The sequence below is a fragment of the Phlebotomus argentipes genome, unplaced genomic scaffold, assembly GCF_947086385.1.
Source record: "Phlebotomus argentipes unplaced genomic scaffold, Phlebotomus argentipes genome assembly scaffold_18, whole genome shotgun sequence".
NCBI lineage: Eukaryota > Metazoa > Arthropoda > Insecta > Diptera > Psychodidae > Phlebotomus > Phlebotomus argentipes.
Window position 1 is genome coordinate 16626715 of NW_026776177.1, and position 20912 is coordinate 16647626.

Sequence of the window (20912 nt, forward strand, 5' to 3'; positions counted from 1 at the left end):
TACACATAAAATTGTGGAGATTTTGTGAGGAGGTGAGAAGGAATGTCCAAAAAACAAGGCGAATAAAAATGATATTTGTAAATTAGAGACGCACCTTTTTTCGTCCAAACCAAGAGCAGCGCTTGTGGAATGTTTTCAATCAAGACACCAACTGTTGTCTGTCTCGTCTTTGGCTTAATCTTTTTGCATCTATACTATTGAGTAGAAGAAAAGAAAAAAAAAGACTCACGAGGTTCTTTTCGCGACAATGAAATTCTCTGCAAGCTGGAAGATGAATAATGTTTTATTCATACGAAAAGCGATTCAATGTGAGACACTCTTTCAATTTGATGATATCATCAAGATTCCAGTGCGAGTGAGACAATTGAGCTCATTGAAAAGTCTCAATTAAATAAAATCACTGTCTGGTTGTTGAGTGGCGAGGAAGAAGGGTAACATGAGCCCTTAAGGGTTTGAGGGCACTGACCAAATTACGATTGTTCTGGGGACATAAATGGCGGCGCAAAACCAACGCCCACGCATGAGAGAGAGATTCATATGCATGTGCGGCACCCAATTTCCGATGACTCGCGAGATTTACAGAGCAAATAAACATCAAATCGAACAGGCAAAAGAGTGCTTCCATTCTCAGAAAAATGTCTTGAGTAACTGCTAAAATATGCCACAAATTCACGGTGAGAGATAGTCAATTGGCTTGTATATTGTGAACAGAGGAGAAAAAAAAGAGAAATCCCAGTGTGGAAAGATGGAGGTCTAACGACCGGAAATTGCTAATAACAAAAAAGCATCTGATGGCTGGACTTTTGTATTGCTAAACGATTCTGTCACATAAGAACAATTGTCTCAATTTATTTGACTCGGTGTGAGATCTTTGCGAAGCGAAAAAATGAGAGAGAAGAGCTTCCACACACAGAACTTAATGGTCTTTTGCACAATCTCACCTAGCTTCGGGCCGAAAGTGGGCTGTAAAAGACTTTGCAGCGCGTCACTGGCATTGTTCCTTATCGCGACTTCCTTCGCCACTTTTTACAATTTATTTAAATTTCAATAAAACTCTGGGGCTCCTATGTTTGTTTACTCTGCAATGGCTTCTTGCTATCTCTCGACCTTGTTGTTTTTAATTGTGCTCAGTGTTATGTGGCAAAGTAGGGTATTCGTTAGGGTTGTGCGCGAGTTTGATGGACAGTATTGTGTAGAGAGGATATTACGAGCAGCCCCGCCCACTTGGATGCTCCGCCCCATAATATTTGTCGTTTTGTTCGTACAACTCTGCATCTGAATTACAATCAAATCAAGACATGTCGTAATATGAACTGAAAGACCATTGATATTTAAATATTTATTTATATATTGTAGCAGATTTTTAGCTGAAAATTTGTTGTTTTTTGTTGTATCAGAAATTGTATCAGAATATATATGAAACGAAGCAAATTGTGCTCACAATTTCTCTCGGTGCCTAAGAACACTAAGAACAACAGTGACACAACAATGAAGAAGGGTTATTGTGGAGAATACCTTAAGATGTGGGTGTGTCTCGTGCAAAAGAAAATTGAAATGCAACCGCTTTTAGGAGTTCCTCTCCGGAAGCGTCTCGCTGAGCTGCAAAGTCTTTTCCTCGAACCCTTACCTCAGCCATTCTCACGTGCATTCCAGTCAGACCACTGGGGAGACATGCATGAGTAAGCGGGAAAAGTGAGTTGAATTCCCGGTGGTGTTCTCCTGTCTTGCACTTGTTTGGTGTGGAATGGTGTGCTTGTGACAAATCTCGAGTGTAGTTTTTCCCTCCGACCGAGTCTCAGGGGCGAGATTCGGTCTCTCGGGGTGCATTTCAATCTATGCCTGGGTGAATTTCCTGGTTCGAGCCCTCCTCTGTTCCACCTTTCGTCTGATGGCCACCTCGATGTGAGGCAACACTGGGTGTGATGGTTTGTGTGTTTGTGAAAAGAGAATGAAACTCGTTGCCCCTGACATCTACTTCAATATAACAATATTCTCACGGTTTTTTCTTCCTCCTGCTTGTTGGTGTTGTTTTTTTTTCTGCCTGGAATTCTCTATTATTTATTAATAAATGCAGCCATTCTCAGGTCTTCATTTTCACTGTCGTTGATTAACATTTAGTGTTTGGGTTCTGCCTTCGAACTTGGAACTGTCATGGGGAGGGTTTGTTTAATTATTTTAATTCACACACAGTGTGCTTCAACCCTATTTTTCACATTAAACCTCTGCATGATGAAATGTTAGGGAATTTAGCACCATCACAGTCTTGTCTGTGTGCATCTCTTTTGCTCTCTCTCTCTCTCTTTCTCTCGCTCTGGGAATCGTGAAATCAATTGAGTGTGACTTCCCTGGTAATGCAATGTTTTGGTTGTGTATGATTTATTTTTCTTGTTGCATTTGGGAAAAGGAGCGAGAATTTCTTTGAATGTACTCTGATGGGGCTTTTGTTGGCCGTTAAATGAACATGTGCCCGGAATGCCTGAGACTAGGGCAGACGGAGAGAGGTGGGTGGTGGATGTGCAGAGTGCGGTTTCCCCGGCTTTTGACTGGCCGGCAAAGTGAGAGAGAGTTCAGTGAAATGGAAAAATAACTTGGAGGCTTTTCTTGTAAATTCATCCCATCGTGTGTGAATTGTTGATGTTACAGCAGAAGCAGCAGCAGCAGCGGCTGTCTGTCCGGAAAAAATGTGACCCAAAAACTATTAAACACGTGCATGGAATGCTAAAAGAAATTGAGGATATTCGGTGATTTATGCACGTGAATGTGAAATATTTAGTACTTTGTGAGAATCAATTTTGCACTTATGTGTCTGTCATATGTTCATTGCAATGTTGGCCTCACTGTAAACAATCTGCCATAATTCTTGTTTAATGCAGATAATAATAAATTTAAATAGCTGATGTGCCATTATGCAAGTGATTTGGAATTCAGTGCCTCGCCTCATTTCCCTATTGCTGTTCGCGCGCGCAAAAACGCCAGAAATTGGAACTGTTTGGATAAATAAACAAAATATCACTGAATTTATGCAGAAAATTCACCTTCATTTGTGTTTATTTGGCTGTTGCTTGGAGGAACGGAAGGGCAAATCATAACTAGAAATGAAGTCTCACGCGAAAAATGATAGAGAAGGAATAGAAAATAATTGTGCATCAATGATTTTTTTATTTATGTATGTTTAATATTTCTAAAAACATATAAAGAAGTGAAAGATTGACAAGAAAACTTCACTCATTCAAGTATGCTAAACTTTAAGTCCTCAATTTGGCATTTGTGTTAGCCCTTTGCCATGCAAAGCCTCTTTTCTAGGCTTTCACGTTTTTTATTTCCACTATAAATTAGTTGATTTCATCAAATAATCCCCATTTTTCTCCATCTCAAGCGATGATAATCACATTGAAACTTATTTGCATCTGCACGAAAGGAGCTTCTTTTGATGGACTTCCTTTTTCCATATATCGTTTTGATTTGCCAGTTGAGTGAATGAGTCCTAAATGTAGGTGGATGGAATATTGTTGGGCTGTTTTGCAACATATAAAATGTGTTTAGGTGGTGCGGCGTATTTCTATACGAAGAAGTATCGATTAAACAAATAAAACTGTCGAAAGAAAATTGTTGTATGAAGAATATTATGGGTGGCTTTAAGAGGTTCGCGAGGAGAATTGTTGAATCAAATGTCGTGCTGAGGCGGAAGAGAAGAGATTGCTTCTGAATCGGTTTAATTAAAAGCACGAGTGTTGAATTGATTGGTGATTGGCATTCGGAGAAATTCTCTCATCTCATAATTGCGTGTGAGTCATGTTTATTTCTGAAGCTTATTCTTGAGGGTAAAAGTGGATTTTCTAAAATGGATTTTTCACGTTAATCTATTATGGAATGAGAGAGAAATTTGGGAATGTTTTCAAGTGGCCTTTCGAGGGAATATTTATGTGCGATGTCTCGAGGAGAAAATATTTCAAGTATTTCTGTCTTTTTTTTTTGTTCGGCGACATGCAGAAAGCGATATGTTTTGAGGGAGCGTTTCGAGGGTAAAAGATGGATCGCTGTGAGATTGTAAAGTGTGTGTGTTTTGGATGTCAAGTTCAGTGTTGAGCCAGTTGTGTCGTAAGTTTTGTGAGCAGGTGAATTTCTCATGACAGCGAAAATTCATATATAAAGTCTGTGGGATATTTGACACCAGATCGTCAGAAGAGTGAGCGAGAGATGTGAAAAATGGTGTAAAGTGGGTTTCTTTTTTGTGAATGAACTTCGAATGTCGATTGTGTGGGAATTCAATGTACGCAAGATTTGTGGGTCATGCTTTTCACTTTCTTCTCCACACAGACAATCTCAGTCAGTGATTTAAATCAAATTAAGACCACCTCGGTGGAAAGTGTGGATGAAAATGAGAAGTCTGGTGGCCTGCACACTGCATAATGCTTGAAGGTTTCAGAGCGCAAATTAGCATAATAATTTGTTAAAAAATAAAAAAAAAGTTGCTCACTTTCAGGATCAACCGAGGACTTTCAATTGCATTCTCTTTTGGGTGTGAATTGGAGGCACTTGACCCTGAGAACTACACAGTGTCAATTGATTCAAATAGTAACGTTGAGTTTAATTCAATTTAATAAATTAACCTTATTATCCCTTGCGCGGCTCAATTTGCTTGTGGCGGCGAGAAGGAACTCTGCATTTTCCAAATAACGCACTCACTAATGATCATAAGTGTCTTTATTGAAGCATTTTGTGGGGTTCTTGAGGGGGAAACTCGTGAACATCACTCTTGGTGCATTCTCATGAGCGGGAGAGCATTCAATTGGATCAACCCGGCTGGCAAGGAGATGTGTTGGGATATGCGAAGGAATGCATAAAATAGTGGAGTGAATTTAGTGTATCTCGAGGTATTATTAAAATTGTTTGCTCATTAGTCCATGAGAAAATTGTAGGACAGTCCGACGAATGTCTTATAGAACACAGTAGGAAATAATATTGTCCATTCTAAAGCTTAAGATTACTGTATTTTCCTTTTTTGAAACGTTTATGCGATTTAGTCTAGTGGATTTCTTATAGATCGTTCTTTGACATTCATGTGACTGTCATAAGCGTTGTCCAATGAATATTTCTTTTCTTTCTGTAATAAACAACTACTTAGACGTTATTAAGCAATTTCTTCTCTCTTGGTTTGCTGGGTTGTCGCTTGTTTTCGGCTCAGCGACAAATTTGAATATTGTTATTATAGATTTACATGGAAATTATTTTTCTGCTCTTTATTTGCTGCTACACAATATTGATCATCTTTTATGGGTCTGTGATTTTAGCTTTGTGGTTTCACCTTCTCATTCCCCAATGTGCATGTCATATCTGGGCAAATGTCGGGGAGCGCATGTAAAATTCCCGGTGGTTTTCCAAATCAGTCCAGCATGTAGAATGATTTTTTTTTAGGTTGCAAGTTGCTCCCTAACATCATGATAATAAGCAATTGTGATGTAACGTAATACCCATTGTTTGATATTTTCTACCCAATTCCATTCACTTGGCGAGTTGTGTGTTCTTTATTATATGAGAGCTGCTAAATAAGACTCCTCCTAGAAGTTTGCTTTTGTGCTCTGTTGAGGCGCATATTTGTTGACTTAAAATGCTTTTTGCGTCGCTGTTTAGGCTTTTTTTCCTCTCTATATTATTGTTGGTTCGATCAGTGCTGAGGGATATTCATGTGAGTCTCGACAATATATTACAAATTACTGTTCATTTGCGATGTGATTTGACTTTTTTCCTGGCCCATTCGTATCGCATTTTGACATTCTTCAATGTGAGTCGAAGAGTTTTTGAGCAAAGACATAACAAATATGGAAAGTTGATGGCAAAATGCCGCGATTGATAATGGAAATCAGTCATTCTGCTGAACATGCGAAAGATGAGCAGTGAATGTAATTAGAAACCACGAGAGATTGCACATATTTTATTTCGCCACTGTTGTTAATTCTAATGCATTTCTTTTGCCAACTGTCTTCGGGTGAATTTATTAATAATGTTTGCGTCTTCATTAGCAGCATCTCTATGGCTGGTGGGAAAAAAGAGCTCAATTTACTGGAAATGGCAAATGATGTGCTCGCAGTTTCTTTTCCCTTTCTAACGCTCTCCGGGACTTTTTTTCTGCAACTTCTTCGTCAAGTGTCCACAGAGAGTGACGAGCTGAGTGCTTTGGTGGGGAAGTGAATTGCCGTGCTTGAGGTCAGAGACATCGCGGCTGGATCAGGCTGTTTGCCTCAAGTCAATGAAGTTGAGCTCTACTTTTCTTTCACATGACTCGAAAATGTTTATTTTTCTTTCACACTCTTCTATAAATATTGGTGTATTTTTTCACTCTATTAATTATTTCTCTTAATTTACGATGACAGCGAAATTTTTGTTCAACACTCCAAAACTTCACATATGAGCAATAAAATTGTTGATTTAAGTTGATAATAGAGACTTTGTGTCTATGGGAAAAAGTCCATTGAATTTGGTGGGATGTTGACGTGTTATGGATGATCCTTGAAATTTAAAGCGATAAGACAGTCACGAAGAGTGATATTTTTTGTCCTCCGAAGATCCGTTGGGTTTTGAGAAAATTGCTGATGTGTTTACAAGCACAGTGATTCATGAACAGAGAGAATGATGAGGGAACGTTGGAATTTTTGTCCAATTCACGTCTAAATGGCGGAGCAAATAAATTATAAAATTATTATTATTTGTGTTGACTGGAAGTCTCAAGAGAATAATAATAATAACCATAAAAAAAACACGCTAGAATTGAGCTTAAGGTACAATTTTTTCCTCATTTGTTCTTTGTCGACAAAGAGATGTGAAGAGAAGACTGGAAAATACATAAAGATTATAGACACGAATTTTGTTGTGGGTGATGAATGTCAAGAATGCCTATTTGTTTTAATTGTTCTGTAAGTATTACGATGTCTTCAGATGGTGATTAGAGCATTTTTCCATCACTCTTGTTCTGCGACGTGAATACAAAGTGAAGAAAAAAAAAGTTGTCTTGAAATTTTATCAGGTATCTTTGAAGAAATACTCGATGAGTGAGAGAAATTCCTCTTCAAAGCACGTTAGTGATATTTTTTTCTGATTGTTTACTTGTGTTGGCATAAATAATGAGACATTTGTAATGTCGGTGAGAGGCTCTCTATCATGGATTCTCATTGGAAATTAATTGAGAGTATGCATTTCATTACGACGAGATGTAGAGAGAAGTTGCGGCATTGCAAGAGGAAGAGAGAAGCGAAATTGCTCTAGAAATTAAAAATAGAAAGTCTTTTCATTCTAGCGATCGTGATCGCGACGTAGTAGAAGTTGAGGTGAAATGAATGGATGAATGAACGATAATCTTGATCGGTCAAGACGGTGTTTGGTCAGTTTTTTGCAGCTTCTCTCGTCGCATCGCCTCTCGTGCATGATCATATTTGTAGTCCAAATAGAGATGCTGTGGACGCTTCATTTTTTCCTATTTTGGTCTATTAAATTCAGACTGGTGAGCATAAGTAATGTGACGAGAATATGGAATATAAATATTTAGATTTCATTGCATATTTGGTGGGTTAAATGTAACAATTAACTCGAGTGGGCGGGGCATTTGGAGGGGCGGAGTTTACTTTCATTAGAGCATGTCGACTGGCTTCCTGACTTCCTTTAATTACTTCTTTGGCATGGAATTTGTCATGCCATATTCAATTGTCTTCAATTGTCAATGAAAATGAGTCAATGGGGATGAAGAATCGATTGTGAGTGTATCTAGATTTGTGACACTGACTGTGCATTTTGCGAGAAAAGAGGAAAATTGTAGAGTGACGCCGTTATAATGGTGACCGGAAAGGTGTGTTCGCATATATTTTAATAATATCCATGTCTCAATCTCCTCTTTTTACTACGTTTGGTCGTACGGAGAAATTTCACTCGATCGGATGCAATCTGAAATGGTAGCTGGTCGAGAAGGGATTGATTGGAACAGGTGTGGATTAGAGAAATGCCACAAAGAGGAATTATAATAATAGATGGTGTTGTTGTGATTGGCGCTGCACTTGAGACACTTTTCGTGCGACATTTGCCTCAATGGCGTGTTTTGATCTTGTGATCTTTCTTCTCCATTCGCATAAAGTTTCGTGCATAGCTAAAAGTCCACATGGTTTAGTCATTATGGCAATGACCTTCCCTGGTAATTGTGCGATGAATGGAGAAGAGAAATGGGAAATATTTTGTGGTTTTTTGTACAAAGACACCTTCCTTGTTAACCATGATTGTTCTTTGTCTCACTTCTTGGCGTTGCTTGCGAGCATTTCACGCTGCCGGAGAAATTCAAGAAGGCATGCATATATGATATTTTTTTCCTTGCCAGAGTCACATGAAGAGGGGAACAAACTGTCGGCAAAACAATGAGGCGCGATGGTTGTGTTTGAATGAAGTGCTTTGAGAAAGAAAGAAAATTGCAATGCAGATTTATCTGAAGACAAATCGTTTTATAGACTCTTAACTGATTTATTTATCTCTTATTATGTGATAATTAATGTGGGGCGTTTTCTCTGCATTTGCAGTCGTTGTCGCAGCCGTTGAGGAATCCTTTCGATGAAAATGACTGCTAATGAGAAACGCCTGTTGGACCGCGAAGCCCTGCGCTCCGTTATTCAGCAGTGGAACGCCAATCGGCTGGATCTGTTTGAGCTGTCGGAGCCGGACGAGAACCTCCAGTTCCATGGGGTGATGCGGTTCTACTTCCAAGATGCCGGCCAGAAAGTGGCCACAAAGTGCATTCGAGTGGCTTCTGATGCCACAGTTCAGGATGTCATTGAGACGCTGATCGAGAAGTTTCGTCCGGACATGCGGATGCTCTCACTGCCCAATTATGCTCTGTACGAAGTGCACTCGAATCACGAGGAGCGGAAGCTGAATGGGGATGAGAAGCCGCTGTTGGTGCAGCTAAATTGGCACATTGACGATCGCGAGGGGAGATTTTTGTTGAGGAACACCGATCAGAAGACAAATGTGAGAATCTATTTTTACTTCTTTCAATTACACGTGAAATTAAGTGCTGAAAATTGACTGTTTTTTGTTTCTTTGTTTGCAGACTCTCGAGAGTGGCGACAACAATTTCAAGAGGAAATTGTCCAAGCGCGAGAAGAAGGAGCAGAAGAAGAAGGAGAAGCTGCAGAAGATGCAGAGCACAAATACGGCAAATGTGGAGAATCATGTGGCGGAGAAATTGTACACGGAACTCCCGGAGACGTCATTCACGCGCTCCATCTCCAATCCTGAAGCTGTAATGCGGCGTCGACGACAGCAGAAGCTGGAGAAGAAGCTGCAGCAGTTCAGGTCGAAGGACGGCGGCCCGGACACGGGTGGAACGCTGAAGATCTACGGTGAGAGTCTGTGTCGCGATGTGCCGTACAAGACGCTGCTGCTGAGCATCAGGGATTGCGCGCAAGCCGTTGTTAGGGAGATGCTGGCCAAGTATGGCCTGGACAAGACGGATCCACTGCATTACTGCCTGGTGCAGGTCAACAGCGACGGCACGGAGTACATTCTGGACGACGACGAGTGTCCACTGTCGATCCTCATGAATCACCCAACGTCCAGAGGTATGAAATGGCCAAATATCTGTGGACAAGTCATGCTCTAACAGCAGTTTGCAGAGCTTAAGCTGAGTCATGGAAAATATGTACAGAAAGACGTCGAAAGGGTTGCAAAGAAGCGAAAACGAAACTTTAGTAATTTTGATCCTGCTTGTTGAAACTTCTTAAAGTTGACTAAAAGTTAATAAGAAGTTCTAATATGCAGTATTTCCACAAAAGTTTTAGTACAAAAGAGTCTTTCTGTTTATTGTTTTCCACGACAGTAGATCTAGTGTTAACAAGCACGTGCAGTGAAAAGCTAATTCTCCGTCCTGCTTTTGGGGTTCATGTCCTGGTGAATCCTCATAGTGTCTAAGCTTTGAACTTGACGAATTGCCACTGAAGCTTTCCACCCCTGAAAGCTCTTGCACTCTCAGTCTCTCATGCGCTCTTCGGGAGCACTTTCCCACACACATTTCCATTCCGGAGAAGCGTTGAGTCTCGTGGTGCGCTGTGGAAATGTCAGGTGGCCTGAGAAGTCCTCTGGCACACATTTTCTCGAGTGACACGAGAGAGAGAGAGAGAGGGAGTGAGAGAGAGCTGGTGAAACAGGGGCATTCTCTCGCATTGGAGGCACTTTAGTGTGGCGCTGAGGGCAGAAGTTGGGCAGTAGGAGTGACACATCTCTCAGTGGGAGCATCACCTAATCAAGTCATGCCGAACGATATCGAATTGTGTCTGTCTTGTGTCTACTCTAACGCAGTGAACACGCATTTAGTATAAGTTCTCTCTTATTTTACGTTCAAACTCACCTCTTGGCTTCCGTTTTATTTTTCCATAGTCGCTCTTCTTTTGCGTTTTGCAGCACTGGATAATTTTTAATCGCGATATAGAACGCAGTATCAAAAAAGAGTCTGTTTGATGAATTTATATCAGTTTTAAACTTGATAGATTTACATTGTGTGTGTGCGTGAATATTTCGTTTTTTTCCCACTCAAAAATAAAAACGCCTGTATCTCTTTTGTATAGTAATCTTTCTGACACATAGAAAAAAAACGCCAAAGGAGAACGGTTTAACTGCAAAATTCGCCCGACAATGAGTGCAAAATACATTCAGGATTGACGTAATTGTAGAGAGAAAGAGAGTATTATGGTTTGTTAGTTTGAAGCGAGTTTGACTGGAGTTGAGGAGAGAAGAAAAGGCGAAAATGCTTGATAAGTTGCCACAGTTAACAATTGTCGGTACGGTTTTTGTTTTTTTCAATTGTCTCTGAAAAGAAGTGATTTTTCTCGTTCGATTTGACAGTGGGCTTTTTCTCCAATGCTAATCCCTAAAATTGCAGATTGGCGACTCATCTCGACAGGCGCCGTAAAGAGCGTATAAATGTTAGAAAACAATTTTCCTGTTTAAACTTTCTCACCCACCCCGCAAATGCGGGGGTGAGAGAGTGAAGTTTCCGTAGCAGTTCGCCGTTCTTATGATACAAAAAGTTACCTATCCTGTAAACGCGACGGAGGCAAAGTAAAAGAGAAGAAATATGATGGATTGGGGGATTCGCCGTGAGTAGATATGAAGATACTGTGAATGTTTTAATAGAGAAAAAGGGCAGTGTAATTGAGAGAAGAATGGATTTTTCTTTCCCTTTTTGTCTGTCTTGAGAGCCTTGAAAGTCAATGTTGCTTCTTTTTTTATTATTGGTTTCTTGAGAAGGAGGAAAAGAAGAAGAAAGGATATTTATATGGTGAAGAAAGTGTTTTTCTTTTTAGGCAGTAATTGCCACCCTCCAAATTAAGCTCCTGTTAATCGTTGTTACTTTCTTTGTGGATGGAAAATGAGAAGCTCTTAAAATTTTATATGTGACTCCTAGCAGTGTTTTTTCCACCCCCGTTTTTTTTTCTACTCCATTTACATCGCGACAGTGTGGAATTGAGAATCGTGAATTTTTAAGGACCTTCAGCATTTTTTATTCATACTGACTGTTTTTCTGTATTTTGCTGCATTATAATGCTAAAGAAAGCATTAAAAAATTGAAGGAATCCTGCGACGCTTCGTGTGAAGTCGAATTGTATTGATTTTTTAACGTTTTTCTCATTTTCAATTGATCTTTAAATTATGTCTTTAACATTTGGAATTCTAATGAATTCAATTCAATCTGTCGATGCAAATGGAGCTTTTTGTCATGATGATCCTGCTTGAAATTGAAGTAATTTGCAACCCAATTAATTAGGAACCCCCCAAAATATTCGATGTTGTCGCCATATTATTGTCTCTGTGTCATGCAGAATCTTTGTAATTGTATTTTTGCTCTTTTTGTCTACTGTGTCTTTTTTTGCCTATCGCAGTTAAAGACGAAGGCGCAGACAAAAGCGTGGCTTTAAGGGAAAAGGACACCGTGAAGGAGAAAAGAAATGGAGCTTTAAAAGCTCAAGCAGTTACCACAAATTCCGTCGTTTTGGTGTCTTCTTCTTCGCTTGTGGTGCGGCGGAGCCTTTTATTTCACTTGACGCGGCGACGAATACAAAGTTTAGCACACACACAGAGTGGTGGAAAAATGCGGGGTGGGAAACATGAGTCCGAAGAATGTGTGTGGAAAAGTGGCAAATGTAGTTGGATTTTACAGAAGGGAAAATTGATTGCCGCTCAACTATCGGTGTGTAATCAGCACAAGGTGGAGAGGAAACAATGATGGAATATATTACATGGGAACGTTGTGATATTGGGTCTTGATATTCTCGCTGAGCGAGAGAAAATGTCAGCGAGAGAATTGAGCTTTAATATGTATAGCGCGAGCTTTAATATAGAGATGAAATATTGTCGATTCCGTGGCTCTGTGTTGAGTTTGCTCCTTATGTTTTTGGGTTCACGTTCATTAGGAGAGACAATAATCGATAGAGTAATGCTGGTATATTTCGTGACATAGTTCCTTTTTTCGGTGTGTGTTCTATTGAAGGGAAATGCGATGCAAAGAGAAGAGAAGAGAGACGAATTTGGTTATGGTGCCGAAGAGAGAGATTTGTGAGAGACGCGATAGAATGTTGGTATCGGGGAAAAAAAAATTTTCTACCCACAAGAGGCACTTTTCCAAAAGTGTTTGGATCGGAAAATGGCCTTTAAATCTCTCGCCCTCTCGCGTCGCGTTGGTGGAATTCTGTGAAGGGCGTTTATTGGACAGTTATTCTTGTAAAAAAATATACATAGTTTAAAGGGAGTTGACACCCTTGGGAAGAGCGTGTGTATCGATGAAAAGTGACTTTTGGTGTTACAAGTGCTGAAATACTTTCACTAACATTTCAAAAAGTCTCTCGCTATTGATACAAAATGTGACGTCAGAGCTGAATGATTAATGACAAATTCCAGTGAATTGGAATGATATTACTCAATTATATGTTCTATAAATCGAGAAGTAAATTTCCACCGATCAATTCTCTCCCAATGGAGACGATTGCAAATTAGATTAGTGAATCAATTTTCACAATTTCCCCTCTGTTGTTGTTATTTTTTTGGCTATCTGCGTGCTTTCCTGCCTGCTCTCTCTCTGTGGTTTTGCGACTGAAAGCTCTACTGTGTGTAGAAAATAGCGCACTAAATTTATTATGGTGACACTGACTTCCTGTAATGCAATTGCTGCACCTTCAGACATGCGAGATGTGCAGAGTTCTAAGGAGAGAAGCAGTTCCTAATATCGCTGCATTCACTTCTGTGTTCATATGTGTGTGTTTTTTAATAGGACATTTTAATGAGTTCCACCTCCACTGAATGTGCTTTACTTGTGACCTCACCCTTGATAGTGACATGAGAAAATGAACAAGTGAGAGAATGAGGGTTGAATTCATTACATTGTGCTACAGTAATAAATGTTAGAGTACACAACAGGGTGTGCCATTGCTTGGAAAAAGGAAGGAGAGCCTTAGAAAAAGCCGAATGTGGCACATCCTGAGTGTATATATTAGTGACTGTCATGCAGAATTCATTGCAATGCCTGATCTAATGACTCTTCTCTTTCCCTCTCGCAACGGCAAAGGATCCATAATGTTTCACGTGCGGCGACGTCCGGCGGATTCGCAGCCGCGGCGGCGCAAGAAGAAGCCACTCGGCGTGTCCAATGGCAGCAACAACATGTCAGCGGAGCGCGAGGGCCCCACTCTGGTGGAGGTGACGCACAGCGGCGACGGCGGGCGGCGGATCAAGCTGGGCAGCGAGCCGGTGGAAGTGGGCTCGGCCAACACCAACACTCTGCAGCTGTTTGGGCCGCTCATTCAGGCGCGCCATTGTCTCATCTCGCTCCACGAGGGCGTCTGCACCGTGACCCCACTCCACGCTGACGCCCTGACCTTTGTCAATGGCCATCACATCCAGCAGCCGACGATTTTGCATGTGAGTCCTTTTGTACACTCCATCAGCGCTCCGGGGTGGGAAATTATGAGCACAAGTGAGAGAAACTGTGTGCTTCACGACGAATTATTGGTTGTTTCTCACTTTCCTGCGAGTAGATTTGCACCAGAGGAATTTATTTACCAAAGAGGGATGAAATGTGTGAACAGAATCTTGCGTCTGTCAGCTTTGCAAGGTTTTATTTCGAAAATTTATCTGCAGAATTTATAGTCAGTAATATTTTACGTAAATTTTGAGCTGTTTTTTGTATTCAGACAACAAAGCATCAGAGCATATTTGATGGGTTCCTCGAAAAACTATCAAAAGTCGATGTTCGACAGTTTATTTGCATTTCGTTCAGAGATTCATAAAAATGAATATTTTTCCTGTGGTTTTTTTTTTGTTGTTTTGCAACCCTAAATCAATTTTAAATCAATTAGAAAATAATTTAAAGTTCTATTTGACAAAGCAAGTCACATAATCATAATTAGCAGAAAAAACTCTTAATTACAATTATAAATAAAATTAACAGAAAAAATGTGAAAAGATATTTTTTACGAACTGTTGAGAAAAAAAGCACAAAATTGACCTTTTGTACTAAATATTGTGAGTTTCAGTATCAACTCTCCATATTTTGGTTAATTTTTTAATAATTAACCAATGAAATCAACTGACAGTTGTAGAAAATAATTGAAATTGACCAATATTATCAGTTTAATGGGAGATAAGAGGGAGTTTAAGGGAAATTACAAAACGTATCATCACGAAGTCTAAGCCTTAAATGAGTAGTTTATTTTTTATTCGCCAAAAACTACTCCAATTCTATATAATTTTATTTCCACATTAAAGAGAATGTTGCGTTTTAGTGCTAAAAATGATGACGATGGAATTTTTTTTTAAATTCAACGACGTTTGATATAATCTCACAAATTGGATAAAGCATTGCAACAGGGGAAGAGAGTTTCTTTTTGGACAAGAAATGATCAAAATCTTGCGTTAAACTTTTATTAGACATTTGAGGGGAGGAAATTGAATTTTTGAAGTTTGGCGACACAGTTGCAGTTAAGGGTTAAATAATTCCTCATGAACTACTTTTACTCATAATTTCCGCTGTCAACTACTCTTTAATCCCTGTGACGCGTGCTGGGAAGGAGCGTCGGCGGAGGGTTGATGGTTTTAATCGGGACATAAAACTCCCATTCGCCCGCCGGGCGACTCTCACATCCCGGCGCTTTCGGCTCCACGGGGAGTGCCATTGATCTAGTCAGAGGGAAATGAAAGAATGGAGGCGAGAAAGTGAACAAGGGAAAAGTTCAAGGTGGTTCTCATTGAGGGGTGGAATGGATTTTATTTTCTTCTTTCATGCCCTCGCCGGATAGTTATACTATATGGCGCTGTGTGACAAAATTATCTCAACTGGTTTTTGGGGGTCAATCGCTAGGAGTGAATTCAATACTCTCTCTCTCTCTCCCTGAGTAATTCTGGGAACTTAATGGATTGGATAGTGCTTGATTTAATGTTGGGCAGCTCAATTTAATAATATGGGCGCGAGTGGGAGTGCAATTAATTTGGAATTATCTTTTGCCGTGAAGAAATAAATTCACTCTTGCTTGACTTGACAAGTATTTTTGGCAGAAGCGTGACAATATTATATAGTGCAATTTGTGGTGATGAAAAATCCTTCTTTTTTATGTTGTGATTGCATCCTTTGGAAAAGCATTCAATCACGTTTACTTCTGTTGGAGTTTCTCCAGCTGCTTCTAAAATGATTCTATTGTAAAAATGTGCTCATAGAAAAGAGTTTGACCCACATTTCGATTCGGTGCTGGGAAAAGTTTTGTGATAGAAAAGTTCTCAAAAACTCCAAATTTGTTGTGCAATGGACAAGCTATTTACAATTAGCCGCACATACAGAGTTTTTCAACTGCGATAACTGTGCAATTTTATCGTTTTTTTCCGCGATGTGTTTGGTCAAAACGTCCAGCTTCGCGGAAACTCGTAAATCGGATTATGTTTGACATTCGATTAGAATTTTTAGTGGTTGAAGAGCGCAAAGGCGATAAAAGTGTGATGTGAAATTTGATAGGGACGCGCAATTTTTTTTTTTGCACTGAATCGGCACGAAAAAGACAGTGCGTGTGTGTCTTCTTGAGATGCCGAGAGCATCTCGCATTGAGTGTGAAGGGAAAAATGCTGGCATTAAATGTGTGACATAATATTTGTAGGCAATATACAATTATGAGGCGTTTTCTCTTTCTCGCCTCCTCTCAGCCTCCTCGCGTGAAAGTCATAAATACGTGACTGGGTAGTAGAATAATAATAATGATAATATGGGGCGTTTTTTTTTCTTCTTCTCCTTCCTTGAACCGCTCTTTCTCAGGGGATCACATTACATAATGCGATAAGAATGATTAGTTTCAATTTAGAGAACATTTTTCTCATTTAAATTGTGCAAAATGATGAGAATTTCCTCTCGTTCAATGACTGTGGAAATGACATATTTGCTAAAATGCTTTCCGCGTTTTCCTGTTGGGTTTTTTTTTGTGCTCTTTTTCTGGACCCTTAATTGTTATAATTTCTCTCATTGAATTAACACACACCCACAGTTTAAGTTATTATGGGAAAGTCCACAATTTCCCTGAATTTTATTATTGTGTGACAACATCAATTAGAATTATAGTCTAAATATATGCGGTGTTTTTTCGAATTGAATCCCACGCTGACATGGGAAAATCAATGTGCCTCTAGAGTGTCCAATGATCGACACAGTTTCGCCAATTGTGTAGAGACTGAAATAATTGTGTTTTGTGCTGCAAATTAATTACAGAATGGATCTGTGGTGATGTTCGGTCGAGTGTCGTCGTATCGCTTTGTGGACTCACCGTCCGATGGCCGGTACAACTTGGCCCTGTCTCAGTCCCAATTGGACTCAGCGTGCCTCTATGACAGGTGAGAACTAACGTGTTGCCCAAGGGGAGGACCTATTTATGGTCCTAATTGTGTTAAAGTTTCACTTGTGCATCTGTTGCTTGGGCTTTTGCAGTAATGACTGTGTGTGTATATGTGTTGTGTATGCAATGTAATTTCACCCTGGAATTGTCTGGCGAAAGTTCCTCCAAGCGTTCATGATAATTGCATGCGAGAAGGGCGCTGGAATTTTATCAAAATTTACCTCAAGCACTCCATTTTGTACATATATGGAAAGTTTGTGCTGTTTGTGTGTCGTTTTGCTTGTATCCATCGTTCTATGTTTAACTCAATTTAACAATTTTGTGTTCTTTTTTTTCCGTTTCTTTTTGTTGTCACACCCCATCAATGTGTTCCTCATTTTGCAATTACACTTGTAAAGTCGCTCGCCAACATCACCGTCATGGCATGAGGATGAGCGTCCTCTGAGTCCTGTCCAGTCCATTGCACAAGCCCAGACGCTGAACAAGCTCAGTAGCTATTTAGATGAGCCCACGTCGGCCAATCAATCGATTGGCGACACCCCGCATCATCACCATCTCAGCGGCAACAGCGCGGCCGGAGTGGGTGGACAGACGCCCACCGCCGCGGGCAATGCCAGCGGCGACAATCACGCGGAACCGTATCTCGATGATAACAAGAACCTCGCTCCGGCGGACGCGGACAAAGGCGCCCCCGCGACGGCTCAGGCGCGCGGAAAGGAGCAGTTTGAGACGAATTTCGACGTTGATGGCACCATTGAGACGGAAACTAAATCAATTTCTAGCAATAAGTCGGCGGGATCGAATCAGGAAATCAGGTATTTTTCCCAACCACTCTTAATATGATTCCTCTCCAAATACACACACACAATTACAAGAGATCAAGTAGAACAGAGAGAAAAAGAGAGACAAAACATTGAAAAAAAAATTCAATCATGTTCCAATAGCAGGTAATTGAGTCAAATCATGTGGCTGTTTTCTCACACCTCTCATCATCACCACTCTTTTTTTTTTGTTGCCCTTCGGCTTCGTCAATCACCTGGCACACTCACCCTCCCCGAAATACAATGGGAGAGAAGAATGTACTTGATGTTTGATGGCTTCCTCATCTCTCCCACCCTTTAGGCCATCACAATCAATTTGTTTACCTCCTGCACATGAGATTTGTAACACTCTGTGCGAGATGAAGACACAGTGTATAGAAGAATAGAACAAACAAAACCATTCAGGAAGTCTGAATGGCACTTAGTGTTCGTTGTAATCACATTGTGTTCTTTTAACCAACTGGAGAAAATATGTGGAAATTGTTGCAACTGATAATTAGAATGTGTTGTCAGTAATGTTGTTTCTCATCTGTCACAGTGTTTAGAATGTGTTGAAGAAGCGACATTTTCCGAAACACGTCGAAAATGTGGTCAAATAGGCGGAGTTTAAGGGTGGGCGGAGTTTAAAGGTTTAAGTTATTTGCCACCATCTCTGTAAATTCAGAATAATTTTAAAAAAAACTACATTTTCGTTTGGCTTAAAGAATAGTCAAAATTTCCCTAAAGTATTAAAATTGAGTTTGTGGGCGTGGTTTTCAAATGGGCGGGACTTATTGGATATTTATGATATCGTTTGTAAAACTCAAAGTTTCATAATTTTCCGTGAGTTTTTGAAATCGAAGTCCCACAACGTACACATTATTGTAAAGCAATTCCGCATTAACTCCATTGTTATTGATTTTGAAAGCCACAAAATCACCATAAATTTCATCCCTTAATGTTATGTTCGTCAATGTTTTATTGGGCTTTTATCGTTCTATTTCTCTCCATGTTATGATTGTGCATTATATTCTTAATCAATGTTTTTGTATCACGCTTTTTTCCAATTCAATAGCAAATTCAACAATGCGATAAATTGCGTGAAAAAGTAAAGAATACAATTATGAATTTCATTAAATTGATAAGTTATCGATTTTTGGATGGACAAAAAGAAACTCTTGTGTGACTTTTTTGCTTTTTCTTCTTCTTTCGCAGGGGCAAAATTCAAGCTGCGAATGAAGCGGGACAAGAACCAATATTGCCGGCTGTCTTGGAATTTCCAGAGACCCATCAGGAGGCCTTTTTGCGTCAAGTGATACCAGATTTGGATGTCAATGCTCCGTACTTTAAGCTAGCTCCGGTGTACACGCTGTATCTGTGCGCCAGGTGAGATGCAAGAGCGCTCATGTTTGGGGTCTGAGTCCTGAGAGTTTCTGTGTGTGTTTTAGGTACCGAGCTTCGACTCATTATCGCCCGGATCTGCAGCCCACTGAGAGGGCGCACAAATTGACGGCCTTCCTCCACCACGTCGCCAATATGATCTACACGTGCGTCCAGGAGCAGTACACCGATCCGAAGGTGGTGTCATTCTGGATGGCCAACAGTTCGGAGTTTCTGCACTTCCTGAAGTCCGATCGCCACATTTCAGCCTTCAGTTTGCAGGCGCAGGAAGTGTTGGCGGAAACAGTGCAGTCCGCTTTTCGCCATCTCGTGAATTCCTTCCAGGCCGAATTGTCTCAGACCCTCAATCAGTTCCTGTCGGAGAACATTGATCACGACAGTGCCGCCGGACTTGTGCTCACGGTTCTCGGGGCTGATATGGCTCTGTTGCGACGCTGTCGAGTGAATGCCGCCCTCACGATTCAGCTCTTCTCGCAGCTCTTTCACTACATCAACGTGGTGTGCTTCAATAAGATCGTCACGACGCCTCAGATGTGCAACGCCACGTGGGGAAAGGTCGTGAGTGATCGGCTGCAGTTGCTGGAATTGTGGGCTGAGCGTCTGGGACTTGAATTGGCGGCGGATTGTCACCTGGCCAAGATCAATCAGTGTGCGCAATTTCTGCAGGCGCCCAAAACGACAGTGACTGAGGTGCAACAGCTCGCGCACTCTTGCTTCCGTCTCAACTCCCTGCAAATGGCGGCGTTGCTGAGTCAGGAACCGATTCCACGGAGTCTCGTTGACACGGCCCTGAGGATGGCGGAGTCTGTGGCGGATGAATTGACGCTGTCTGATGGACGAGAGGTGCGCCTGGAGGAGTCGACGGACACTCAGCTCGCGCTGCTGCTGCCCGAGGATGGCTTCAGCTGTGACGTGGTGAGAGGCATTCCGGCGGGACTTGTGGACTTCCTGACGCCACTGCAGAATGCCGGGATGTGCCGCCTGGCGGCCCAGCCGACCAGTATTGGTCTGTGGACGGTGTACATGCATCAGTACAACCAGAGATCGCCCAGTGCCATGTCCACGAAGATGCCCCAGCCGGACATTCAAGTGATAAAGCTGCACAAGAACAACGGCGGCATGGGACTGTCCATTGTGGCGGCCAAGGGCGCCGGCCAGGAGAGGCTGGGCATCTACATCAAGTCCGTGGTGCCAGGAGGTGCAGCTGATGCCGACGGCAGACTCCAGGCGGGAGATCAGCTGCTGAGAGTCGACGGACAGAGCCTTATCGGCATCACACAAGAACGGTGAGTTGGACGAATTACACGCCGTGCACTATAAATGTGTCGTGTTTATATTGAAATAATTAATTACCAACAAGCCTTTCGTGTCAGCGACCAATTAATTCGCATATAATAATAGACAGTGAAAGGGACAAAAAGGCATTGTTAATGAAATGCGATAGGAAGATAATTGGGCGATGGTTATTTTTTTTCCTCCTTTTTATATCCCACATTTAATGTGTATATTTTAATTGTTTGCCAAAAATTACTATTCATTATCATGTTTTCACAGTCAGAAGGGGGGATTTGTAATTAAATTCACAGGATATTTTATCAATTATCTCCATTTATTTTCATGTTAATTATAGATTTATATGGAAATTACTTAATCGGGGTGTTCTTTTTGTTCTGTACATTCAGAGCTGCCGATTATCTTGTGCGAACTGGTCCTGTGGTCACTTTAGAGGTGGCCAAGCAAGGAGCCATTTATCATGGATTGGCAACTCTGCTCCAGCAACCGAGTCCCGTGATTCAAAGAGGTGAGTTTTGTCTTAGAGAAT

General features: G+C 40.9%; 1 protein-coding gene across 9 annotated transcripts in view; it reads left to right on the forward strand.

Moving 5' to 3' along the window:
• LOC132260259 (afadin) overlaps positions 1-20912 on the forward strand; it is a 32036-nt gene that overhangs the window by 4899 nt on the left and 6225 nt on the right. For 3 of the 9 annotated variants that reach the window (XM_059758262.1, XM_059758263.1, XM_059758264.1), the window contains exons 2-9: positions 8553-9000; positions 9083-9593; positions 13589-13941; positions 16766-16887; positions 17288-17704; positions 18905-19075; positions 19138-20376; positions 20773-20891. In XM_059758262.1, the coding sequence (XP_059614245.1) occupies positions 8584-9000; positions 9083-9593; positions 13589-13941; positions 16766-16887; positions 17288-17704; positions 18905-19075; positions 19138-20376; positions 20773-20891 (3349 nt within the window). In that variant the 5' untranslated portion in view covers positions 8553-8583. Of the gene's footprint in view, positions 1-8552; positions 9001-9082; positions 9594-10229; positions 10344-10363; positions 10809-10909; positions 11127-13588; positions 13942-16765; positions 16888-17287; positions 17705-18904; positions 19076-19137; positions 20377-20772; positions 20892-20912 lie in introns of those variants that run through there. The other 6 variants (XM_059758266.1, XM_059758270.1, XM_059758269.1 and 3 more) reach the window with 6 other exon arrangements.